Source organism: Triticum aestivum, chromosome 4B (assembly GCF_018294505.1).
Source record: "Triticum aestivum cultivar Chinese Spring chromosome 4B, IWGSC CS RefSeq v2.1, whole genome shotgun sequence".
NCBI lineage: Eukaryota > Viridiplantae > Streptophyta > Magnoliopsida > Poales > Poaceae > Triticum > Triticum aestivum.
In genome coordinates, this window is record NC_057804.1 from 364,031,896 (window position 1) to 364,058,268 (window position 26,373).

Genomic DNA, 26,373 nt, shown 5'->3' on the forward strand with positions numbered 1-26,373 from the left:
TCCCGGCCTCAAACACAACACAACACATCCTTTGCAACACGTCAGCCACCAAGATGAACAAATATGGAGATAAAGAATCGCCCTACCTGAACCCTCTCTTGGAAACAATCGGGTCACCAAGCTCACCATTGACCATGACTCTAGAGCTGGAGGTGCGTACGAGAGAAGAAACCCAGCCAATCCATCTGCGGGGAAAGTCCCGTGCCTCCATAATACTAGAAATGCATGCCCAACTAACACTGTCAAAAGCTTTTCTGAAGTCCAGCTTCAGAACAATCATAGGCAGGCATCGCTTATGAGCACTCTGAATCATATCGGCTGCCATGGCAAAGTTTTCCACAATAGACCCGCCTTTAGCAAAGCCTGACTGCAACGGGTGAATCAACTCAGGCATCTGACGCTGCGTCCTACGGGTGAGAACCTTGCTCGCTAGCTTCGGCACACTGTGGACCATGGAAATAGGCCGGTAGTCACGTATGTCAAGAGGCGTCTCCTTCTTTGGCAAAAGAGTGATGAAAGCCGTGCTAATACCAGACAAGTCCACCCGGTTGTGATACAAATCTGAGAAGAAACGCTGCAAGTCAACCTTGAGGACGCTGTGAAAGGACTTATAGAACTCATTAGTGAACCCATCCGGACCAGGGCTGCGATTGTTCGAAGAGTGATTTATTGCCTCCAGGATTTTAGCCCAAGAGAACTCACGGCCGAGGCAGGACAAATCCATATGATCATAGAGGGAGTGAAGCTGAACTGTTGGCAGCGATGAAGAAGGATGGCCCAAGATACCTGAAAAGTAACTGGTGGCAAGCTGTAGCTTAAACTGATCATCATAGTATTCAACCCCATCATGAACCAAAACCTTGATCTTATTATGCCTGGCATGGCAGTTGGTAGTAGCATGAAAAAACTTGTTGCTCTCATCACCAGAAACGCACCATCTCAACTTAGCTCACATGCGCCACATAGCTGTTTGCCATAAGATAAGCTGCTCAGCCTTAGCAGACGCAAAAGCCCTTAAAACCACCTCCAGCGTAGACAGCCTACGTCTCTCTTCAACTGCATTCAAAAAGTCAACCACCAGCTTGTTGTTGTTGATTAGCAGATCCAGACCAGGTTGATTACACTTCCACTCACGCAGCCCCGCACGGACGCGCCTCATCTTGAAACTGATAAGAGAAGCAGAAGAGTGCAACGGCCTGGTATCCTTGGACCAGCCCTCTAAAATGATCTTCCTCGTGTCCTCCATGACCAGCCAATGATTCTCCATGCGGAACAGCTTGCTCTTCACTGTCCCAGCACCAAACTGAACTAGAATTGGAATATGATCCAAGGTAACAGCGGGGACAGCCGAAGCAGTGGTCTGAACAAACCCCAGGAGCCATTCTGTGTTCACAAAAACCCTGTCCAGGCGAACCAGGGTAGGGCAGCCGCGCTTGTTCGACCAGGTGAACTGCCTGTTACTGATATCTACCTTGTCCAGACCGTTCTCCCGAATCCATCCATTGAACAACTCCATCATAGACCAGTTGATACGACCACGAGACTTTTCATGCTCAGAACGGTACATGTTAAAATCCCCCACAACCATCCAAGGCTCTGAAACCGTACCGACCGCAGAACTAACCATCTCAAGGAAGAGAGAGCGTTCGTGGTCATGGCAGGGAGCATACACACTCGTAAGCAAGAAGGATTCATGGCTAGAAGTTGAGACCAGCCGGATGGTGATGTGAAACCTGTGAGCAGCCACAAGTTGCCCAAAAACAGCAGCAGAATCCCATGCCACCAAGAGACCACCAGACGAACCAGCGGATGGGACGAACGCATGATCATCCAGATAGGCCGGAAGGAAGGCACCCATCTTCCTCCTAGGTATAGAATCCAGTTTGGTTTCCTGCAAACAAACCACACTAGGACGACAAGAGGTTATCGCGTTACGAACCAAAGAACACTTGTCCTCATCACCGAGGCCTATAACATTCCAGTCAAGTAATTTCATTGATAAACAAGCATGACAGCAGCCCGAAGAAGCAGGGGAAATGTTCATGGGTGGAAATAAACCTCAAAGAGCAGAGGAGCATAAGGCTCACTAAGCGTGCACGGGAAGGCCCCCGAAAGGCAAGAAACATAAAGCTAATGTAGTACAACCTGAAAAAGAAATGTAGATAACCCGGAAGGGGTGGAACATGCAGACTACACAATGACATGCAGCTACAGAACCATGCGGGGGGAGTACATGGCAAAGAAACATAACAGGCCAAGCAAGAGACAGCCTAGGCCTACACATCTTGAACATAGCCGTCGCCCACAGAGGAAGCAGAAGAGATGTCGATCGGGAATGACCTCGCAGCCCCAATGGCAGCGACAGCATCATCCTGAGCTAGGGCATGGGAGAGGATGGCATCAGCGTTGAGATCGCAGCATTTAGCCAGCTGCTTGAGCTTGCCCCTAGTCAGAGGCCTCAGGGTGGCGGAGAGGGGGAGCTCCAGGAGGTCAGCAACCGCCGGAACCTTGGACTTCTTGCGACGGCCGCCAGGAGTAGAACACCGCCCCGAAGCAGAACCAGAGCTGGAAGAGGAGCCCGCAGCCCTGGCCTTCCTCTTGGACGCCCGCTCGACGGGTCCAACCCGCTCCCCATCGCTCAGCCTCAGAATCCTGGCGCTGCGACGCGGAGAAGGGGGGAGCGCGGCAGCCGACCGGCTTGGCCCAGCACCCCACGCGCCATCCTGCACCGGCGGCAGCAGGTTGGAGGAGGCCATAGCCAGAGCGCGACCGGCGAAGGGTGAAACATAAGGATTCACTGTCAACTTTGTGTAGAGCGGTATTACCTCGCGTGCAGAGCAGATTCCACATGGGATAGCGGGCAAGTGAATTCTGTCTTAGCAGAAGCTTTAAAATACAAACAACCTGGCAAAATACAATTTTCCAACAGTGTATCAATCACTCATGTACATAACGAGCACACACAAACCCCAGTTCAGCACTCGCAATGTAAAAAGTAAAACAAGGTGTCACTGATGAGCACACACAAGGTGTCACTGATGTACATAACGAGCACACACAAAGTAAAAAAAAAGGCGAGTTCACCGGTCGCTGGACAAATAAGTACGTACTACTGTAGATGACTTTCGCTAACGGTCGTCAGCTGCATCTTATTTCCTTTCTCCTTCCTCCGATGACATGAAGTCTCTTCTCCCAGACACGAGCACACAACAGTTTAGCAGGGGACGTGTACTGGAGACGGAACAGTTAGTGCGCCTCATCTACTGCAAGCGGCACGCTCTTCACCTGCATGAATAAAAGAGACGCCGATCAGAAGTGCATCTTTTTCAAACAAATATGATTCTCTGTTCTCCCTCTATCTCAAGACGAAAAAAGAAGAACATCTCGAGAAGAGAAGAGAATAGAGAAGTGCGATTTCCACTATGCAAGTCAACTACTACTACTCCCTCCGTCCCGAAATACTCGTCTGAGATGGATAAAATTGGATGTATCTATAACTAAAATACGTTTAGATACATCCATTTTTCCGACAAGTATTTCCGGACGGAGGGAGTATTATCTAGTAGTGGTCATGTTTCAAACACAATTCATCTAGAAACTGCTGTGTTGCTGTGAGCAACTAGCGCCACGAGGCTGAGAGGCTACTGCGTACCAGCTCACGTAGCTTCAGTATGTAAAACATCTCAAGGTAACGCCTAGTCTCCCGCCTCTCGAGCTTCGAAACGTACTTCCAAAAGCCATAAACCCCAGCCAGTGTCATCAACCTCTCGGAGTAAATCTTCCATGTATACCTAGACACCAAGGAGAAAACAAATATCATACAAGCAACCATGAAAAAACACCAGGTAGGCAGGCACCTGCCCAAAACAGGATTGACTGGTACTAACTTCTCGTAAATACGCTGGAGGCCTCTGTCAGATATCTTAACCCAATGATTGGGGTCCTGTTTGCATTTTTCAAAGAAGTCAGCCATCAATATGGCAGCCTGATCAGGATGGTAAGGATCAATGTGGAAACCAGAGATCCCGTGCTCTATAATCTCGGCAGGCCCTCCATGGAGTGTTGCAAAAGTAGGGAGTCCGCAGGTCATGGCTTCCACAACAGTGAGACCAAATGCTTCATACAAAGCTGGCTGTAGCAAAGATCAATTAATATAGTCAGTATGTAAAGCTACTTGGTTAGGACCCACAAAACTTTTGCCTCTAGAACCACAAGTTACAACTTTACAACCATACCTGCACAAAGGCACCATGAGTATCAGCAATGTAGCGATACAGCTCACCGTTGCGAGCCCTGTTCGTCTGGGCAGAGATCCAACGGAACTGCCCAAACAAGTTATATGTCTTGATAAGTTCATGCATCTTCTCTATCTCTGCGATCTCTTCTCTGTCCTTTGATTTCTTGACATCGTTGTAGCCAGCGACCACAACAAGGTTTACCAGCGACCTTAGCTTAGCGTTTTTACTATAAGCTTCCACTAGTCCTGTCATGTTTTTAACCCGGTCAAGTCTTGCCATGGAGAAGAGAATTGGTTTTGATCGGTCATCCAGATGTCCACTGCAAAGAACAGTAATTATCATCAGAAAGACGCACGTGTCAACACTATTTGCAGGACCATACTACTAATATCACTAAAATTGTGCAGAAAGACATTATTCCATCATTGATGGTAATAGTACATGGTAACTGAAATCTACAAGAAGTGCAACCATATAATCTCTCGAAATACTATTGTGAACGACATCCAACAAGATGACAGAGAGTTCTCACATGTGTACATCGTTTTGCTCTGGGTCATAAATCAAGCTCTTAATTGAACCATGAAGGGCAGTGAGCCGCTTGTCCTTTTCAGTGAATGGAAAATATATAGACATGTCTGCTCCAGGAGATACTATGTTGAACTTTGGATCAAAAACATCAATCCCATGGACAACGCGGTACAGGCCAGGAAGAGTAAAAGCAGTATGGCTCTCGTACTGTCCAACTGTGTTTTTGCTGCATACCATGGACATGTAAGAATTAAGTACGAGTGTCTTGTCAATAATACCGATGTACGATCGAAACCAATGCAACAAGTCTAGATGTTACCCTGGTATTAAATAATTAATGAAACTGAGTTTTCATGCATACTGATACTACATGTGAGCAGATTAGTTAACCAAGATGAAACGACAGACAAAAAAAATGGTCTGGCCAACAAGGCAGAATAGAAGAAACCTTCCAGTGATTTCTTGGTACGTGCTGGTGATTATGAAATCAGCATTGTTCATAGCGATTATATCAGCAGTAAACTGACAAGAGAAATGATACTTCTCATCGAATTTCTTCCAGTATATGTCTGAATCTGGATATTTGGTCTTTTCCAGTGCATGAGCAATATTACACTGCAAAGAATATTCTGACATAATCAGTAAAGAAAAAGTTTAAAACCTTGACTATAATTTAATAAGTCATACCTGAGTAATTCCCATCTTATAAGATAGCAATGATGCCACAAGATTTCCATCACTGTAGTTCCCAATTATGAAATCTGGGGTACCCTGTAATTCTGCAGCAATTTCACCAGCTGCATCCTATATTGCCACCATTTTGCCACAAATAAAAATACCCAATTGTACAATGATAGCAAGTGTCAGATGAGACTAAACACAAATTCATACTCAGAGGAAGTGTTCATGTAGAAATTATAACGAGGAAATTTATCCTTAAAAGTTGTGTTCCTTTCTACATAAGTAACTCTGCACCTTACCGTAGTTGTCTCATGTCCAATAATATATGGCATCATTCCAAACCATACACGTTTCATGATATATATCGTACAGATGCGATGTCTTCCTCGTGGGACTCTTTCAGGAAATAAGATAACAGTTCATGGCCATCTCAGGAGTGACCGGGTAGATTCTGATGATTATCTTGAGCACACGCTCCCTCCGTTGGAGTTCGAGGGGGATGCTGGATTGTTTGCTGGACGGCCGGCAAGGACTTTGGTCGGCGCTACGGAGAGGAGGCCGGAGGGTGCTTCTCTTGTCCTGGCGCCTCACGTGGACGCGACTCCGGTGTCGGCGACTGCGGGCAAGATGGGTCGTGGGGAAGGGGGTTCGGGGCAGGTGGCCTCGTCTTCTCCCATCCCCATCCCCATCCCGGTGGCGTCGGTGACGCCGGCCCCGAGGGGGTCGGCCGGTGCTGGGAGAGGGAGCCCGAGGCAGGCGGCCTCGGCTCCTGCTACTCCGATGGTGGCGGTATCCACCGCGGCAGCAGCTGCGTTGGGGGGGGGGGCTGCTGGGGCAGGAGGCCCTGTCTCCTCCCTCTTCCCCGACGGTCAGGAGGACTGCCTCTCCCTCGCCGATGGCTCATCCGTCTGAGCCGGCGGCTGGGGTGGGAGGAGGGTGCGGGCAGGCGGCCCCCGTCATCCCCTCTTCGCTCCTACCCTTGGCCGGGGTCCCTGGTGTGGGGCACCCGTCTGAGGGGATCAGGAGCCCGCAGACGCCTTCTCTGGTAACCTCGGCAGACCCTTTGAGGGATTCAGTGCTAGGTTTTACTAGGGAGGAGGTTGTCGCGTTTGGCGGGATCCCGGACCCTATCTCCGAGGGAAGACGGATGAGTGCTCGCATCCTCGACATCCCTGAGGTGGATGATATGCAGCAGCGGTGCGCTATGAGGGCGGCCAAGCTTCAGGAGGCTGCTTTATCTTCTGGTATGTCCGTCAACTTATCTAATTCCTTATTGCATTTTTCTAATGAGGACATTATAAATAATGCAAACCAATTAGGAGTTTCACTAGGTGCTACGGATAGTGAGATTACCAATTCGGTGAATGATCTATTAGATTTGGAGGCGGAACGTGCCTTAGAGACTATTCGTAATCTTGCAGCAGTTAAACCAATGAATGATGATGAGATTGATGCGTTAGGGGTTAGAGTGCTCGATAATCTATGTGCGGATCTAGCACCCCCCAATCATGACTCTGAGGAAGATGATGTACCCCTAGAGAATGATGCTAGTAATATTTGTGAACCCGGTTATGAGGACCGGGCGACAGAGCTTAGTAAACCTAAGCGTAAGTGGAAACGGAAGGTCTATCCCGATTCCGCAGTTCGTAGGAGTGCTAGGATTCGAACCACTAAAAAATTCATGATGAATTATGAGAGGAATTTTTTGGAATAGCAGAGGTCTGAAGGACTTGGCTAAAAGAAGATTCCTAGCTGAGGCAGCTTTAGAGCAGAGGTTAGATTTTGTTGCTCTATCGGAGACGGGTAGAGATAACTTTGCGCCCCAGTTTCTCTCTTCTCTTGTGGGTGGTATTGATTTCTATTGGCATTGCCTCCCTCCGCGAGGAAGATCGGGTGGTATCTTACTAGGTGTGAGATGCGATTCGCTTGAAGTCCGAAGTGTAATGATGGGCGACTTCGCGGTGAAGTTTCAGTCAGGTCTAGGATAGATGGTTTTAACTGGGCTCTGGTGGCGGTTTATGGTGCCGCACAGCCCGAGCTTAAAGCGGAGTTTCTGGCGGACCTTGTTCGAATCTGTGGGTCAGAACAGCTTCCAATTTTAGTTGAAGGTGATTTCGATATCATCAGGAGGAGAGAGGAGAAGAACAATGATAACTTTGACGGCAGATGGTCGTTTATGTTCAACACCATTATTGAAAGCTTGGATCTGAGAGAGATAGAGCTTTCTGGTAGAAAGTTCACCTGGGCTAATGCTCTGCCAAACCCAACCTATGAAAAACTTGATCGAGTTCTTGCGAGCGTGGAGTGGGAACAAAAGTTCCCTCTGGTTACGGTGCAAGCTCTTTCGAGGGGAATATCTGATCACACCCCATTGTTCGTGGACTCAGGGGAGCCGAACCACGTGGGTAACAAGAACACCTTCTCCTTCGAGATGTCATGGTTTGAACGTGAGGGGTTCTTGGACTTAATTGCCAGGGAATGGGATAGAGGTGTAGGAGGCAAGACTGCGATAGAGCGTTGGCAGAATAAGATTAGGCATTTGAGAAGTTCCTTACGGGGTTGGGCTAAGCACCTCAGTGGTGTGTATAAGATTGAAAAGGATAGACTCCTTACTCTTATACAGGCCCTAGACATACAGGCCGAATCCACTATTTTATCGCCAGCTGAGCTTCAGGTTAAAAATGAGGCGGAGAAGAGGTTGAAAGAACTGCTCCGCGAAGAAGAATTGAAGTGGGCTTTGCGTGCTAAAGTCCGCAAAGTGGTCCAAGGGGACGCGAATACTCAGTTCTTCCATTTGATTGCTAATGGCAAGCACAGAAAGAAGCGTATCTTTCAGCTTGAGCAAGACGAGGGCACTATTTTAGGTCAGGATAACCTAAAAACATATATTACCGACTATTATAAGCAGTTATTTGGACCTCCGGAGGATAATTGTGTGTCCCTCGATGAGTCCAGGACTGAGGATGTACCTCAGCTATCGGCTGCCGATAATGATATTCTGGTTGCCCCGTTCTCGGAGAAGGAGGTGTTTGATGCTATTGCACAGATGAAAAACAATAAGGCTCCCGGACCGGATGGATTCCCGGCAGAGTTCTATAAAAAGTGCTGGCACATTATTAAGGGGGATTTACTACCTATGTTCCATGATCTGTTCTCTGGACAGCTTCAATTATTTCACTTGAATTTTGGGACTATCACACTGCTTCCTAAGAAGACAGATGCGGTGCGAATTGAGCAATTCAGGCCGATCTGTCTCCTCAATGTTAGTTTCAAAATTTTCACCAAGGTCGGGACTAACAGACTCACACAGATTGTGCATTCTGTGGTGCAACAGTCACAAACCGCTTTCATGCCGGACAGAAATATCCTTGAAGGGGTGGTAGTCCTGCATGAAACACTCCATGAAATCCATTCCAAAAAATTAGATGGAGTGATTTTTAAGGTGGATTTCGAGAAAGCGTATGATAAGGTCAAATGGCCATTTCTCCAACAGTCATTGCGTATGAAAGGTTTTGATGAAGCCTGGCGCCGACAGGTTGAATCATTTACGCAAAAAGGTAGTGTGGGAATTAGAGTTAATGATGACATAGGTCACTATTTCCAGACACATAAAGGCCTAAGACAAGGAGATCCGATGTCCCCTATCTTGTTTAACATTGTGGTGGATATGTTAGCAATTTTGATAGGAAGGGCTAAGGAAAATGGTCAAGTAGGTGGATTGGTACCTCATCTTATTGATGGAGGTGTATCCATCCTTCAGTACGCTGATGATACAATCATCTTTATGGAGCATGACCTGGCCAGGCAGAATATGAAGCTTGTGTTATGCCTATTTGAACAATTGACCGGGTTAAAGATTAACTTTCATAAGAGCGAGCTGTTCTGTTTTGGTAGGGCCAAAGATGAACAGGATGCTTATAGGCAATTGTTTGGGATGTGAGTTGGGAGAGTTACCCTTCTCTTACTTGGGGATTCCAATCCACCATCGTAGGCTGACAAACAGAGAATGGAAGTGCATCGAGGACCGATTTGAGAAGAAAATGAGTTGCTGGAAGGGTAAGCTCATGTCATACGGAGGCCGATTAATTCTAATTAATTCGGTGCTCACGAGTATGCCAATGTTTCTTCTATCGTTCTTTGAGGTCCCAGTTGGGGTTAGGAAGAGACTGGACTTCTATCGATCGCGTTTCTTTTGGCAGGGTGATGAGCTTAAAAGAAAATATCGACTTGCTAAATGGGATATCATTTGTAGACCGAAAGACCAAGGGGGTCTCGGGATTGAGAATCTCGAAGTTAAGAATAAATGCCTTCTTAGCAAGTGGCTGTGGAAGCTCTCTTCGGAGAATGATGCTATGTGGGCTCAAATCCTTCGCAGCAAGTACCTCCAGACAAAAACTTTGTCCCAGGTTACAGTCAGGCCGACCGATTCGCCCTTCTGGAAAGGCCTGATGAAAGTCAAACAGGCATTGTTTAATAGGACGAAATTTGTTATTGGAAACGGCACGAGTACACGTTTCTGGGAGGATACTTGGCTCGGCGAGACACCCTTGGCCATCCAATACCCGTCTTTGTACCGCATTGTTCAACGACGTGAGGTGTTCGTCGCATCGGTCTTTCAATCTACCCCCCTTAATATTCAGTTCCGACGAACGCTAGTGGGCAATCGTTGGGAAGAATGGCTCCGTCTAGTTAGGAGACTGATGGAAGTCCAGCTTTCACAACAACCCGATGAATTACGCTGGAAGTTGACTAAGTCTGGAGTATTTACGGTCAAATCAACGTATATTGATGCTATTAATTCGCACTCCATTCCTACGTCCAAGCATGTTTGGGATGTCAAAGTTCCTTTGAAAATAAAAGTGTTTATGTGGTTTGTCCATAAACAAGTTATTTTAACTAAGGACAACTTGATAAAGTGTAATTGGACAGGACCTACTAGGTGTAGCTTCTGCGATCGGGATGAGACTATCAAACACCTCTTTTTTGATTGCCCGCTGGCCAAGGTAGTTTGGCAGACAGTCCATATTGCTTTTAATATCAACCCACCGAATTCTGTTAATGCGTTATTTGGGACATGGCTTAATGGGATTGAGCCTGACTTAGCGAGACATATTCGGGTTGGAGTCTGTGCTTTGCTGTGGACTATCTGGAATTGCAAAAATGATTTGGTCTTTAACAGAATATCATGTATACATTTTTTGCAGCTCTTATTCCGAACTACGGCACTGATCCGTTCGTGGTCGCTACTCACCCAGACGGAGGCCAGGGAGCATTTGGTTACTGGGTCTTTCCGCTGGGAGATGGTAGCTCGGGATATCTTCAACCGGTTTGGGTGGCGGTCATGTAATAGGATATGCATTTAGTATCCCTATCTAGTTTTAGCCGGCCGGTTGTGGCGTCTTTTCTTGGCTAGTTGGTGTTTCTAGCCCTTTTTGGCTCTGTGTGAGCTTTCTGTGCTTTTTTTTATTACTTTTGGAGACCTTTGGAACCATGTTGGCACTACTTTATTTGGTTAATAAGATGGCCGTATGCATCTTTCTGATGCAGAGGCCGGGGAATCTCCCCTTTTCCAAAAAAAAATGGCCATCTCAGGAATCGCTACAAGGGGAGAAGCATCACTGATACTTACCTCAGCAAATTTCTCCAGATAGGGCCACACGTCAAATCTTGAAATCCATTTCCTGAGTACTCCATTTTCATTTCTGAAGGGAACACGCAATATGAAAGTGTGCTGTGTTCCACTTATTCTCTCAAGCCGCTGATTACATGATGTCCCTTTTGAATCTGGTATTAGTCGAGTAACCTAAACCACATAACAGAAACAAATGATTAGCAGTGCTTCTCTGTCTGCAAGAGTCAGTAGAAAGTACTTCCAAACTATACCAAATCTATATACCACATAACAGAAACACATGCTGATTTTTATCAAACGTTCTGAGAGGTAATTAACAGTGATCTGATGGCTTTATTCGCTGTGGACACTGCCTCTGTTTCAGCTGGATCATTACCCTCTTGCCGAAGAAACAAGATGAAGTACAAATTCAGTAACGTCACCCTATTTTCCTATTAAATGCCAGTTTACAATATTCACCAAAGTGGACACTAATGGCTTCATTGCCATAGTCCATAATGTAATACGACCAACCCACACGATGATCCTGCCAGGCCGACACATCCAAGAGGGACTGGTGACCTTGCATGAAACCATTCATGAGGTTCATCAGAAAGGGGTATTCTTGAAGGTGGATTTTGGGAAGGCATATCATAGTCAAATGGCCTTTTCTTGAACAGACCTTCTGCATGAAGGATTCCACACCTGAGTGGCGTGGATGAATTGCTCAGTTCATTCACGGTGGAGTGTTGGTATTGAAGTCAATGGCAACATTGACCATTAGCCCCAGAGCGGACAGGGTATGAGGCAAGGTGATCCTATGTCTGATTTTTTTAATACTGCCGCTGATATTTGCCTTCCTCATAGCACTGGCTAAGGAGGACACGGTCAGGTTGGCAGCCTCATCCCAAACTTGGTAGATAGTGGGGTGTCCATGTTTGGGTATATGGACCATACTACCGGCGACCGAGCTATGTACGACGCTGGGGGCTGTGGGGCCCCTAGCCTTGGACCAAAGTGTGAAATTTTTTTTGAGGGGAGGGCTCAGATGAGATCTTTTTGGCATTTTGCAACCCCACGAATTTTCTACCTAACTCTGGCTATCTTCATGGAACATGATATGGAAAAATTAAGATCAATATGAAAGTCAGTGAACCTGTGAACATTTTTTTTTTTTTTTGCTTTGGTTAAGCCAAAGAAGTCAAGGATCAATATAAACAATTGTTTGGTTGTGAAGCAGGGTCCTTCTTCTTCCAATATCTTGGCATACCCATTCATTATCACAAGCTCTTGAATAAGAAATGGAACTGAGTTTAGGATCGATTAGCAAAAAAACAGTTGTTGGAAAGGCAAGCTTCTATCCTACATTGGACGACTTCTTCAAGTCAATATTGTATTCACAAGTTTACCAATTGCTTATGGAACCTCTACTGAGTTGCCCAATTGAGTGCAGAGAAGAATGGGTTATTGCAAATCCATATTCTTCTCGCGAAGTGATGAGCATAAACAGATGTATCTGTTGCCAAGTGGAGTTTTAATCTTAGTCCTCCCGGGTTCTTCTTGGGGCAACTCCGAAGGCGGGAATGTATCTGGTGCACCGGCGCTTGTGGTGCAACCGGTGCACTGGACGCCGTAGCGCATTTTAAAATGCTTCAAAAAAATCTAAAGCATTGAAACAACATCAATGTATGTTGTCGAAAAAATTCATATCAAAATTCGAAATATTGCACGAGATATAAAAATGAAAATTTTGACATCAATGTGATAATGAGCCAAATCTAAAGCCCAACTGATGTTATGTACTATAAAGTGTTGAATTTGTTATTTTTGTATCTCAAGCAATGTTTTGAATTTTGATTTTAAATTTAACGACAACATACACCGATGTTATGTGAATGTGCTAATTTTTTTCAAAAAAAATCAAACATTTGTAAATGCGCTACGGGCATCCGTAGCACCACAAGCACCGGTGCGCCAGATGCATTCCCCACCGGAGGCTCCCCCAGTTGCCGCCACCACCAGATCCGTCGCCGTCGTACAAAAGCAGATGGCGGCAGAGGGGCGATCTCCCCTTCCTCCATCCTCCCTGCCCGACATTCCATGGCTTCTCCGCTCCCTCGTCACCACGTCTCTCCTCGAGGTGGCCTTAGCGAAGGCGGCGGACGCTTTGTGTCATGGCGTCGGGCCTCTGGCCAACTCGATCCTGAAGCCCATCCTCGGGGTCATCTGCTGGTGAGGGTTGGGGCTTGAGGTTGCTCCCTCTTGCGCCGGTGACTGGCTGAGTCCGAGCAGATCTGGCAGAAGTCGGTCGAGCTTGGCCCAAGGTGGTCCGAGGGGCAGCTGCGATGCCATGGCCACTGTGGTCAGGCAGGGCTGTGGAAGCCATGCCATGGACTGGCAATGTACAGCTGGGTGTGCGATGATCCACAAGTTCTGCGCCGGAGGCCGTGATCCCATAATCTACAGGTTTGTGGGCGGCAGCCATCTGCATCCCCACGAGGCGGTCCTCCGCTAGGACACACGGATGGCACCGTGGTTCTGCGGGCTGCTGGCGTGGACGACACAACAAAAGCTGGTGTATGGTGATGTTTGATGCAGATTTGCCACGGCCTGCCACTTAAGAACGGTCAGCCAGAGCGTCGTGAATTAGGATTTTGGCTTTGTCATTGACCTTCCTCCTCTGCTGGGATCATGGAAAGTGGAGGCAACGAACACATTATGACTTCGATTTGGTGGTGCTTCTCGAGAGACTCCAGGATGAAAACCCTAGTGCGTTGTACCTGATGATGATGGTGTTTTTGCGCTGTACCTTGCTGAATGCATTGCTTGGAGTTTGCTCGGACTTGACTTTAGGGTGAAAATTCACACTCTTGCCATCGGTGGCTAGATCCGGCAACAATGGGCGACGGCAGCGGTTATGCATCGTTTCCTTTTGGGAGGCGTTGCTTTGTGTTGTCATGAGATAGTTGGTACCGATGGTGATTGTCGTATTGTGTCGATCGCTCCGGGTTATTTTCTTCCGCCTACTCATAGCTTGGCTTTGCTATTTGTAGGCATGATACTTTGTTGGTGTGTGTGTGTGTGTGTGTGTGTGTGTGTGTGCACGTGCGTCGGTGTTGGTTCTCATGTAGATACCGGCCGTGTGCTCATTGTGTTTTGTATTCCCTTGATGCTATATTATAAGTCAACAAAAACATCCTTTTTGTCAACAAAAAAAAGTGGTGTATTATTGTAGACCAATACCAAGGGGTTGGTGGAATGGTGGTAGAGGACCAAGGGGAAAACAAGTGCTTGCTAAACAAATGGTTCTTCAACTTATTAAATGTTGATGGGGTGTGGCAAGAGTTACTGCACAACAAAATCAAGTACTCCGAAACGCTTTTACAACATGCCATGAACCTACGGGCTCTTTTTCTTGAAAGGCCATATGATGGTTAAAGAGTTCCTCAACATGGGTAGTGGCACCACCATACCAACACTTGGTTTTGTGAAGTCTCTTACTACGGGATAGCCCTCTCAGTGAGAAATATCCAATTATGTACAAATTTGTTCAAAGAAAACATGTTTCGGTTGCCGATGTCATGGCCTTAGTGCCGTTAAATGTTTGTTCTGGGTGGACAGTAACTGGTGGCATTCCTGGCCCCATCTAGTTCAGCGTTTAATGTTCATCAATTTAATGATGGAGTCAAATGTTCTCCGATAGAAGATACATGCCTCCTAGTCTTTTGGGGCCAAATCTACGTGCCGATATGGTAAATGAGAAACATCACTTGTAGAAAAGTTACTACTCCCTCCGTTCCAAAATAAGTGTCTCAACTTTGTACTAACTTCTACAAAGTTGAGACACTTATTTTGGGACGGAGGGAGTATAAGAGAACTCATTGTTCCCCTAAAAATCAAGATGTTTTGGTACGCATGCAGAGGTGTCATTTTAACAAAGGACAACCTAGTAAAATGCAATTGGAACGGCAGCATGAAGTTTTGCTATTGCATTTAGGGTCTTACAATTCAGCACTTATTATTCCTCAAATGTTGTTCTGCATGACTTCTGTGGATAACGGTGTTTCTGCCTTTTAATCACCCCCGCCTACTAGTATTCCTGAACATGTTTGGGAATTGGTTACGTGAGGCTATTAGACAACTTAAAGCTCAAATTCAGTTAAAGTGCGTGTTTTATGTTTGGCAATATGGAATTTTCGTACTCCCTCCGTCCGGAAATACTTGTCATCAAAATGAATAAAAGGGAACGTATCTAGATGTATTTTAGTTCTAGATACATCTCTTTTTGTCCATTTTAATGACAAGTATTTTCGGATGGAGAAAGTATTTGTTTTTTAAAAAAGAAACAAGTTTCTGATTTCCTTCAGGTTATTCATATGGCTACTCATCAGATCCGTACGTGGTGCTCACTTCAGCGTGGGAAAGCGCAGACTTCTCTGGAGTCCGGGTGCAGCCACTAAGATTGATGAGGACATCAATACCATTGTTACACCCACAGCCCCTACTGCTGCATATACGGGACCAATTACTAGAGCTCGCGCACGTCAATTAAATTATCAGGTACTTTCGTTTCTTGGTAATGATTCTAATGTTCATGAGAATATGATGCTGCCTAAATTGGATACATTTGTTTTGCTTACAAATGAAGGGCCTAGCTTGGAGAAGAATGAACACTGAAGCAAGAACAAGCATGGAGATGATGCCATGCGCAAGGGGAACAAGAACGGAGTTACAAGTGATGATTTCAGGACTTTGAAGCCACCATAATGGGTGCATGAAGACTTGGACGAAATATACAAGTTGCCACTTCATAAATTTCGTCCCGAGGCTATTATAGGTGCTGCGTCACCTTTTTATTGGGCCAGGCCCATGTAATTTCGAAATACATAAGTATAGGCTATTTTTAGAGTCCGTATGTGTGGGGAAACAAGAGATAGGGTTGATTTCGGACCCCTCCACCAAGGGCCACGAAATTCCCCCTCTCTTCCTCCATATATACAGCCCTTAGGGCACCGTTTAGACTTTGGGTTTTGTTTAGATTAAAAGTTCGCCATAGCTGCAACTTCGCGTACTTCGTTTGTGTTCAACGACCAGACAAAGGCGTCACAGAACCCCACCTTGATCAATAAAGCTTTCATCTTATATTCGCAATATTCAGATTGCAATCTCAGTTTCTTGCTTGTTCTTCGTTTGCTCGCAGGAAACAGACCCTCGTGGTCAGGTTGATCGTGCTCCGGCGTGGTCAATAACTTCTCGGAGTTGGTTTAGCGATTGCTAAGGCGCGACGTCCTCGCACGTTCGTAGTCGTATCGTCAAAGTCGACTGCCACCAAAGCGATATTCATCATCTCATCGAAAGACGGGACACCTTTGCCTTTATCAAGTGGTATCAGATTTCCAGGTTGCTCGATGAGATTTTACAGTTTTTCGTAGTTTAGATCGAGTCTGTTCTTCATACCTATAGTCCACGAAAAAGCCAAAAAAAAATTAGGGTTAGTTCATCCCATCCGAACCAATCTGAGCCTTGCATAATCTTTTCTGTATTTGCTTTGTTGAATTTGCAGTTGCATCGTCGTGTCCAGTTGCTGGTCTTAGCGTCTAGTCTTTTAGAGTTTCGAGTTCTGTTCACAGGTTGTCACGTCGCCGCTGCCATATATCACCACCGCATCATCATCGTCGTTGTTGCCATATACCACCACCACATATTCACCGCCAATCCGAATCCATATACGCCACCACATATCCGCCGCCATCACGCCAATCCGAGTTCACCTGCAACATATATCCGCCACCTGTCCGTGTTCCACCAGATTCATCTCCGCCACCAGTCCGAGTTCCACCAGATTCATCTCCGCCACCAGTTCTAGTCCGAGTCCAGTAATTGTTGCATTGTTCTCGATTTCCAGATCACGCGATACTCCGAGTCGTGACAGAGAAGGACTCCCCAACTTCCGAGCCATCCGCAGAAGAAAAATAGTTCCAATTTCAAAAAAAAAACTAAGTCTGGAAAATTCTGGCTAGGCAGTTTTTAGACCATTTGTAGACTTTTTCGAAAAAAATTTGTTGCGGAGCAAAAAAAAAGAGGAAAAAAAGTGCAAAAAAAAAGAGAAAAAAAATTCAGAGTGTGCTCCTCCCTTGTTTACGTGCCACGCCGTGATTTTGTTGGTGTTCTAGGCTCGCGTCTCTAGCACAGTCTAGCCTAGGACCAGCACAGTACCGTCGTTGAGCGTTTATTCAATTTTGCATCTCTGAATTGATTATTGCTGACCCTTTTTGCTACCATATTATAAGCCTTCCCAGCTCCACATACATCTACGTCGTGCGTTTGACTCTCCCTGGTAATTGCTCTATCTAAGCTTTGAGAGTTTTGACTACAATGGTTGCCGATCACCGCCTGTTGCTAGGTAAGAACTGGTAAGAATTTGAGTTTTGCTTGACGGATTTGTGACACCCACCACCACCACTTGTTCGTAGTCTGTAGGATCATATTTTTGTGTATTTCTATTGCTGCTAACCATGCCAGGATCACAAGCCGACGAGATTGACTGGGAGAATTTATCGAACAAGGAGCTTCATGATAAGTTTCAGCAAATGATGACTGAACAGGTGCAAGATGTGTTGAACAATTTTGAAGAGGCCATGGAGAAGATCACTGGCCTTGAGAAGACGTTCGAAACAAAGCTCGATAACAAGTTTAATGAATTGCTCGCGCGTCTTCCACCACCACCACCCGCTGCACCTAACGCACCTCTCCAACAACAACAACAACAACAACGACTACCTCCACGTCGCGAAACAGACCTCCGCCGAGCAAGCCATGTTCCTCTTGCGTTTGGCCAAACTGTTGGTGCTGCTGTTGATACTTCTGTGGCTCCTGCTGCCGATGCGGAGGAGGATGATTATGTGGGAGAATATGAGGATGAGGTTGATCAAAATCAGCACTACGTGCAGCCACCTGTACCACCACCAGCAGGTCGACCTCAGGTATATATTCGTAATGGTAGGCCTGCACCACCACCTCAGGTACGAGATGATGTCCATATTCCTAAACTGAAATTGAATATTCCACCATCTGAGGGTAGATATGTTCCTGATATATATCTTACTTGGGAGTTAGAAACTGAACAACGATTTACATGTTTACAATATCCTGAGGAGAGACGAGTTGCTGCTGCTGTTTGTGCTTTCACTAGTTTTGCATGTGTATGGTGGTATGAACATTGTAGATTATATCCTATTCCAACTACTTGGGCTGCTTTGAAAACTCCTATGCGTACGCATTGGGTTCCACCATATTATCAACGTGAATTGCTTCAAAAATTGCAGCGTTTAAGACAAGGGAAAAATTCTGTAGAAGAATATTATCAGGAATTACAAACTGGCATGATTAGATGTGGTATTGTTGAGGAGAATGAAGCTATGCTTGCACGTTTTCTGGGTGGATTAAATAGAGAGATTCAGACCATTCTAGACTATAAGGAGTATACTAATATCACTCGTTTATTCCATCTTGCTTGTAAAGCTGAACGTAAAGTGCAGGATCGACAAGCATTGGGGCGAACTAACTTTTCTGCAGGCCGACCTTCATCATGGACACCACGTGCATCTTCTACTTCAACTGCATCAGCACCTCAGTCACGTGCCTCCTCCAGTCGTGATACAAGAAAACAGGCACAACCACCATTATCTGCCAAGAGCGCACCTGCTGGGCCTGCACAGAGTTCTTCTTCTTCCATGGCATCAACAGGGCACACAAGTGATATTATTTGTCGTCATTGTAAGGGAGAAGGTCATTATGCGAGAGAATGCAAATCTCCACGTGTGATGATTGCTACCGCGGATGGTGGATATGAGTCCGCTAGTGACTATGATGAGGAGACTTTGGCTCTTATTACACGTGAAGAACATGGTGGAGATGATTCTGATCATGAGACGCAATACATGGCTCCTAAAGACGCTGACAGGTATGAATGTTTAGTTGCTCAACGTGTTTTGAGTGTGCAGATCACACAAGCTAAGCAAAATTAGAGGCACAATTTGTTCCATACCAAGGGAGTTGTGAAGGAACGTTCTGTGCGCGTCATCATAGACGGAGGGAGCTGCAACAACTTGGCTAGCATGGAGATGGTGGAGAAGCTTTCTCTCACCACAAGACCACATCCACATCCTTACTACATTCAATGGTTCAACAACAGCGGCAAGGTTAAGGTAACACGTATTGTTCGTGTGCATTTTAGTATCTCTACATATGCTGATTATGTTGATTATGATGTGGTACCTATGCAAGCATGTTCCTTATTACTTGGTAGACCATGGCAATTTGATAAAAATTCTGTACACCATGGTAGAAACAATCACTATACTCTTGTTCATAAGGATAAAAATATTACTTTGCTTTCTATGACTCCTGATTCCATTTTGAAAGATGATACTAATAGAGCTAATAAAGCAAAACAGGAGACGAATAAGAGTGAAAATCAGATTGTGGCAAAAGAATTTGAGCAACAAATGAAGCCTAATAATAAACCATCTAGTGTTGCTTCTGAAATTAAATTGAAAAGTGCATGTTTATTTGTCACCAAATCTGATATTGATGAGCTAGATTTCAGCAAATCTGTTTGCTATGCTTTTGTGTGCAAAGAGGCATTATTTTCATTCGAGGACGTGCCTTCCTCTTTGCCTCCTGCTGTCACTAACATTTTGCAGGAGTTCGCTGACGTATTTCCACAAGACGTGCCACCGGGATTACCGCCTATTCGAGGGATTGAGCATCAAATTGACTTAATTCCCGGTGCTTCACTGCCAAACCGTGCACCATACCGTACCAATCCAGAGGAGACGAAGGAGATTATGCGTCAAGTACAAGAGCTTCTCGACAAAGGTTATATACGCGAATCCCTTAGTCCTTGTGCTGTTCTTATTATTCTAGTGCCGAAAAAGGATGGTACATCACGTATGTGTGTTGATTGTAGAGGCATTAATAATATTACTATTCGTTATCGTCATCCTATTCCTAGGCTAGATGATATGCTTGATGAATTGAGTGGCTCTACAATATTCTCCAAAGTTGATTTGCGTAGTGGATACCGTCAAATTCGTATGAAATTGGGAGATGAATGGAAAACAGCATTCAAAACTAAGTTTGGATTATATGAGTGGTTAGTCATGCCTTTTGGGTTAACTAATGCACCTAGTACTTTTATGAGATTAATGAACGAAGTTTTACGTGCTTTCATTGGACGATTTGTGGTAGTTTACTTTGATGACATATTGATTTATAGCAGATCTTTGGAAGAACATTTGGAACATTTACGTGCTGTTTTTATTGCTCTACGTGATGCACGTTTGTTTGGTAACCTTGGAAAGTGCACCTTTTGCACCGACCGAGTATCTTTTCTTGGCTATGTTGTTACTCCACAGGGAATTGAAGTTGATAAAGCCAAGATTGAAGCTATTGAGAGTTGGCCGCGACCCAAAACGGTCACACAAGTGAGGAGTTTTCTTGGCCTCGCTGGATTCTATAGGCGTTTTGTGAGAGATTTCAGCACCATTGCTGCACCTCTCAATGAGCTTACAAAGAAAGATGTGCCTTTTTTTTGGGGTACCGCACAGGAAGAAGCCTTCTCGGTATTGAAAGATAAGTTGACACATGCTCCTTTACTCCAACTTCCTGATTTTAATAAGACTTTTGAGCTTGAATGTGATGCTAGTGGAATTGGATTAGGCGGTGTGTTATTACAAGATGGCAAACCTATTGCATACTTTTCTGAAAAATTGAGTGGGCCTAGTCTGAATTATTCTACTTATGATAAAGAATTATATGCTCTTGTTCGGACTTTAGAAACATGGCAACATTATTTATGGCCCAAAGAATTTGTTATACATTCTGATCATGAATCTTTGAAACATATTAAAAGTCAAGCTAAACTGAATCGTAGACATGCTAAATGGGTTGAATTCATTGAGACTTTTCCTTATGTCATTAAACACAAGAAGGGAAAAAAATGTTATTGCTGATGCATTGTCTCGCCGCTATACTATGCTTTCACAACTTGACTTCAAAATATTTGGTTTGGAGACCATCAAAGATCAATATGTGCATGATGCTGATTTTAAAGATGTAATGCAGAATTGTAAAGAAGGAAGAATGTGGAACAAGTTTATCGTTAACGATGAATTTGTGTTTCGTGCTAACAAGCTATGCATTCCAGCTAGCTCCGTTCGTCTTTTGTTGTTGCAGGAGGCGCATGGAGGAGGATTAATGGGACACTTTGGCGTGAAGAAGACGGAGGACGTACTTGCTACACATTTCTTTTGGCCAAAGATGAGACGGGATGTTGAGCGTTTTATTGCTCGATGCACTACATGTCAAAAAGCTAAGTCACGACTCAATCCTCATGGTTTATATATGCCTTTGCCTGTACCTAGTGTTCCTTGGGAGGATATATCTATGGACTTTGTTTTAGGTTTACCTCGAACAAAGAAGGGGAGGGATAGCATATTTGTTGTCGTGGATAGATTCTCGAAAATGGCACACTTTATACCATGTCATAAAAGCGATGATGCTGTTAATGTTGCTGATTTGTTCTTTCGTGAAATTATTTGCTTGCATGGTGTGCCAAATACTATTGTTTCAGATCGTGATACTAAATTTCTTAGCCACTTTTGGAGATGTTTATGGGCTAAGTTGGGGACTAAACTGCTTTTTAGTACTACTTGTCACCCCCAAACTGATGGACAAACTGAAGTAGTCAATAGAACATTGTCTACTATGCTTAGGGCTGTTTTGAAGAATAATAAGAAAATGTGGGAGGAATGCTTGCCTCATATTGAATTTGCTTATAATCGTTCATTGCATTCTACTACTAAGATGTGCCCTTTTGAAGTTGTGTATGGTTTCCTACCTCATGCACCTATTGATTTGTTGCCTCTTCCATCTTCGGAGAAGGTTAATTTTGATGCTAAACAATGTGCTGAATTGATTTTAAAAATGCATGAGTTAACTAAGGAAAACATTGAGCGTATGAATGCTAAATATAAACTTGCTGGAGATAAGGGTAGAAAACATGTTGTGTTTGCACCTGAAGATCTTGTTTGGTTACATTTGCGTAAGGATAGATTTCCTGATTTGCGCAAATCAAAGCTAATGCCACGTGCTGATGGTCCCTTTAAGGTGTTAGAGAAAATAAATGATAATGCATATAAACTTGAGCTGCCTGCAGATTTTGGGGTTAGTCCCACTTTTAACATTGCAGATTTGAAGCCTTATTTGGGTGAGGAAGAAGAGTTTCCGTCGAGGACGACTTCATTTCAAGAAGGGGAGGATGATGAGGACATCAATACCATTGTTACACCCACAGCCCCTACTGCTGCACATACGGGACCAATTACTAGAGCTCGCGCACGCCAATTAAATTATCAGGTACTTGATTCTAATGTTCATGAGAATATGATGCTGCCTAAATTGGATACATTTGTTTTGCTTACAAATGAAGGGCCTAGCTTGGAGAAGGATGAACACTGAAGCAAGAACAAGCATGAAGATGATGCCATGCGCAAGGGGAACAAGAACGGAGTTACAAGTGATGATTTCAGGACTTTGAAGCCACCATAATGGGTGCATGAAGACTTGGACGAAATATACAAGATGCCACTTCATAAATTTCGTCCCGAGGCTATTATAGGTGCTGCGTCACCTTTTTATTGGGCCAGGCCCATGTAATTTCGAAATACATAAGTATAGGCTATTTTTAGAGTCCGTATGTGTGGGGAAACAAGAGATAGGGTTGATTTCGGACCCCTCCACCAAGGGCCACGAAATTCCCCCTCTCTTCCTCCATATATACAGCCCTTAGGGCACCGTTTAGACTTTGGGTTTTGTTTAGATTAAAAGTTCGCCATAGCTGCAACTTCGCGTACTTCGTTTGTGTTCAACGACCAGACAAAGGCGTCATAGAACCCCACCTTGATCAATAAAGCTTTCATCTTATATTCGCAATATCCAGATTGCAATCTCAGTTTCTTGCTTGTTCTTCGTTTGCTCGCAGGAAACAGACCCTCATGGTCAGGTTGATTGTGCTCCGGCGTGGTCAATAACCTCTCGGAGTTGGTTTAGCGATTGCTAAGGCGCGACGTCCTCGCACGTTCGTAGTCGGATCGTCAAAGTCGACTGCCACCAAAGCGATATCCATCATCTCATCGAAAGACGGGACACCTTTGCCTTTATCAAAGATGTAGCACGAGGTATGTTCAACCAGTTTAGATGGCGACCTAGCGATAGCATGCATAAGTCTGACATGTAAACCCTATTGCAGTTGCTCTGGTCTTTAAAGAAAATTGTTGTGCTTTTTGTATGGATTGATACTTTGCGATAACATGGTTGCGTGCATCAATCGATGAGAGGGCCCGGGGCTCCCTCCTTTATCGAAAAAGGTTACCATATACAAGAGCATGTCATAATATAATGAGACAACGCAATAAAGCAACCGGAGAATGTACCCAATGAAAATGATTTTTAATGGACAATAAAAATGAGAAGAGAAGAAAATTGAACTTACAATGAGAATTTTAGGGGTAACATCGAGGCCTTGTTTCTTTAACCTAAGAACCATTTCATCCTCCAATGCACGAACTTGGTCCAATATATAAACAATCTGAGTACAGCAAAGAAAGGAAAAGATGATGTATCAAAGGGATGAGCAAATAGCACATTAAAGCTGGGACGAGCTATATATCGATGGCCATGCCATTGTTTGGTACCTGCCCTCCAGTATCTGGCATGCCCAACACATTAGCTTGACCGAAGTATCCATGAGGAGAAACTATCACAACATTAAAGATCATTGGGATCCTCCCCAAGAATGTCTCTAGTGTAGATGGATCTGGTGCTTGAAGAATATCCAAAAGGAGATGTATCATCTCTAAGACATGTTCAGGTGTATCACCCCAACCTTTCTCCAAGCCCCATTCTTGAAATCTGAAGGTTACAGAAAAAACATCGTGTGTTAAAGCTACATTATTCTTGCCTGATGTGATTTATTCAAAAGCTGCACTTCGTAAATCACGAAATAATCTCAGACATACACAAGAATTACCAGTGATTAGTAAATTTGCGGATGCAAGGCCTAGTCAAAGGCAACAAGACTAGCATACTTTCTTTACCACAAAAGCTATTAAATGTCTGTATGGAAGACTTAAGCAGCTGGAGTTCCAACAAAAGGTTAGAGAGGGCATCTCTTAGAAATGCTCGAAGCCTCAAACAGTCCAACCCCAGAACTGAATTTGGTTACATAGGACTAACTGTAACAAAATTCGTGGTTTGTAGTCTCCCCCGCATATTTGTGCATATATTGAGTGGCTAGACAAAAAACAATCAGCGGATGACAGTAGTGAGGTGTATTCCGTCAGTGCCAGGGTGACTTCCGCTTACCCAAACAGTCAGATTGGTTTTAACTTCTCAAGAACTGTTCATTTTTTGCTAAATTTTCTGACAAGGGTCAGAATTTTCACTCTTAGAAATGCTCAAAGCCTCAAACAGTCAAACATCAGTAGTGCTTCTCCAAACAAAAACAAAACTATACAAACTGAAATGCAAAAATGACTCTGGGAGCACAATGTGGTATGGTAAACTAACTGATTAGCAAATTGTGAGTATGGTGTTTCAGCTGGGAGCTTTGACAGGTGCTCCTCAGCTTTGGTCAGGACAGACTGAAGCCTTCCCACGCTCTGTATCCTGTCATTTAACATCATCACCTGCAGAACACACATGCAAAGCTTCCCAAATTAACAACAAACATACACATGAACCACAAGTTTCTCACAAAGATATCCTCGGCGGTAACAAAACTCACATGCCCCTTGTGCCGGTGCTCGCGAAGGAAATCAAGCAGGGGCTCCAGGCAATCCCTGTTGCGGAACAAAATCGAAGACAGGTGCCTGTTGAGAAACTGCACGCCATTTCCAATCGACAACGAGCGACTTGGACGTGGGATTAAGGCAGTGAATGGCTCAAAGTCAAGCTCCAGCACGTAGGGGTCGTTGTGCCTGCCAGGCCATGAGGTTAAGATTATGGTGGTAGAAACTGAAACAATGCCACTTGTGACAGTTTAGCTGCTTTTAGTTTTAGTTTTAATATCATCACTCTGCAAGAGTCGAACCACAGCTCCAACAGTCCAGCACAGAGCCGTACTGATTCTGAAAGCTAGTACTAAGTTGTCAATCTCTTAACCTGACGTGCACATCATATACTCCCTCCGTTCCTAAATACAAGTCTTTATAGAAATTCAACTATGGACTACATACAGAGCAAAATAAGTAAATCTACACTCTAAAATGCATCTATATACATCTGTATGTGGTTCATAGTGATATCTCTACAAAAACTTGTACTCCCTCCATCCCAAAATACTTGTCGAAGAAATGGATAAAAATAGATGTATCTACAACTAAAATACATTTAGATACATTCATTTGTCTGCCAAGTATTTCGGGACGGAGGGAGTATTTAGGAACGGAGGGAGTAGTAGCTAAGCAAACGATGAAACTGTGGTTGCCTGGTGGCGGCCTCTCAAACCCAACATTAACCTCGCTAAAAATTGACCATAGCAGAGGCAAAAGGAGCAAACACTGGAGCTGAGATAGCAGGAAGGAACAGGGGGGAGCAACACATACTGGCCGTCGACGAGCTCCTCCTTGAAGCGGAGACACTCCGACACGCTGAGCTGTTCGACGTTGAGCTCGTGCACGTTGACGCGGACGTACTCCCAAACCCCCGGCCGCGGCCGCACCGCGATGGCCACGAACGGCGGCAGCACGATCGCCTCCTGCTCGAAAAATACGCGCACACGAGAGGCATAAAAAACATTCAGGGACACACGCGCGCGCACGAAACAGCCGGTGTTGCGATGTGACGGGCTCACCTGGGAGGAGAGCAGGACGTCGAGGAAGGGGCCCTCGGCGAAGGCGCTGCCGCCGGAGACCTGGACCTCGTCGAGCGTGTCGAGGATGCGGTGCGGCTGCAGGACCCCCTTCCCCTTGCTCACGTACCTACGGTACGGCCACCAAACCGACCGAAGCAGGGGCAAAATAATCGTCAGCAGAGGCATACGAGCCAACAATTGAGCGGGGTGGCTGATCGGCGACTCACTTGGAGAGGAGAGCGACGAGCTCGTTGCGGTGGGCGTGGAGGGTGTCCTCCACGCGCTCGCGGATGATCGGGGTGCGGTCAAGCTTCGAGGCGGCCATGGCTGGACCCGTGTCACTGTGCTCCCGTCCCGCGATGTTGCGAGCGCTGGTGAGGAAGGCGAAAGCCGAG

The 26,373-nt window shown here is 45.1% G+C and overlaps 1 protein-coding gene across 1 annotated transcript; it reads right to left on the reverse strand.

Annotated features, from left to right (window-relative positions):
- Window positions 1–2,865: 2,865 nt before the first annotated feature.
- Window positions 2,866–26,373, reverse strand: LOC123092190 (sucrose synthase 4). The gene is made up of 15 exons (XM_044513891.1): window positions 26,206–26,373; window positions 25,979–26,105; window positions 25,731–25,882; window positions 24,911–25,103; window positions 24,694–24,812; window positions 23,820–24,036; window positions 23,618–23,713; window positions 11,080–11,253; window positions 5,457–5,573; window positions 5,218–5,384; window positions 4,771–4,995; window positions 4,236–4,557; window positions 3,888–4,132; window positions 3,653–3,791; window positions 2,866–3,285 (listed from the first exon to the last, which is right to left on the reverse strand). Exons 1-15 carry the CDS (start codon window positions 26,301–26,303, stop codon window positions 3,247–3,249), a joined length of 2,430 nt encoding a protein of 809 aa, XP_044369826.1. The 5' UTR covers window positions 26,304–26,373; the 3' UTR covers window positions 2,866–3,246.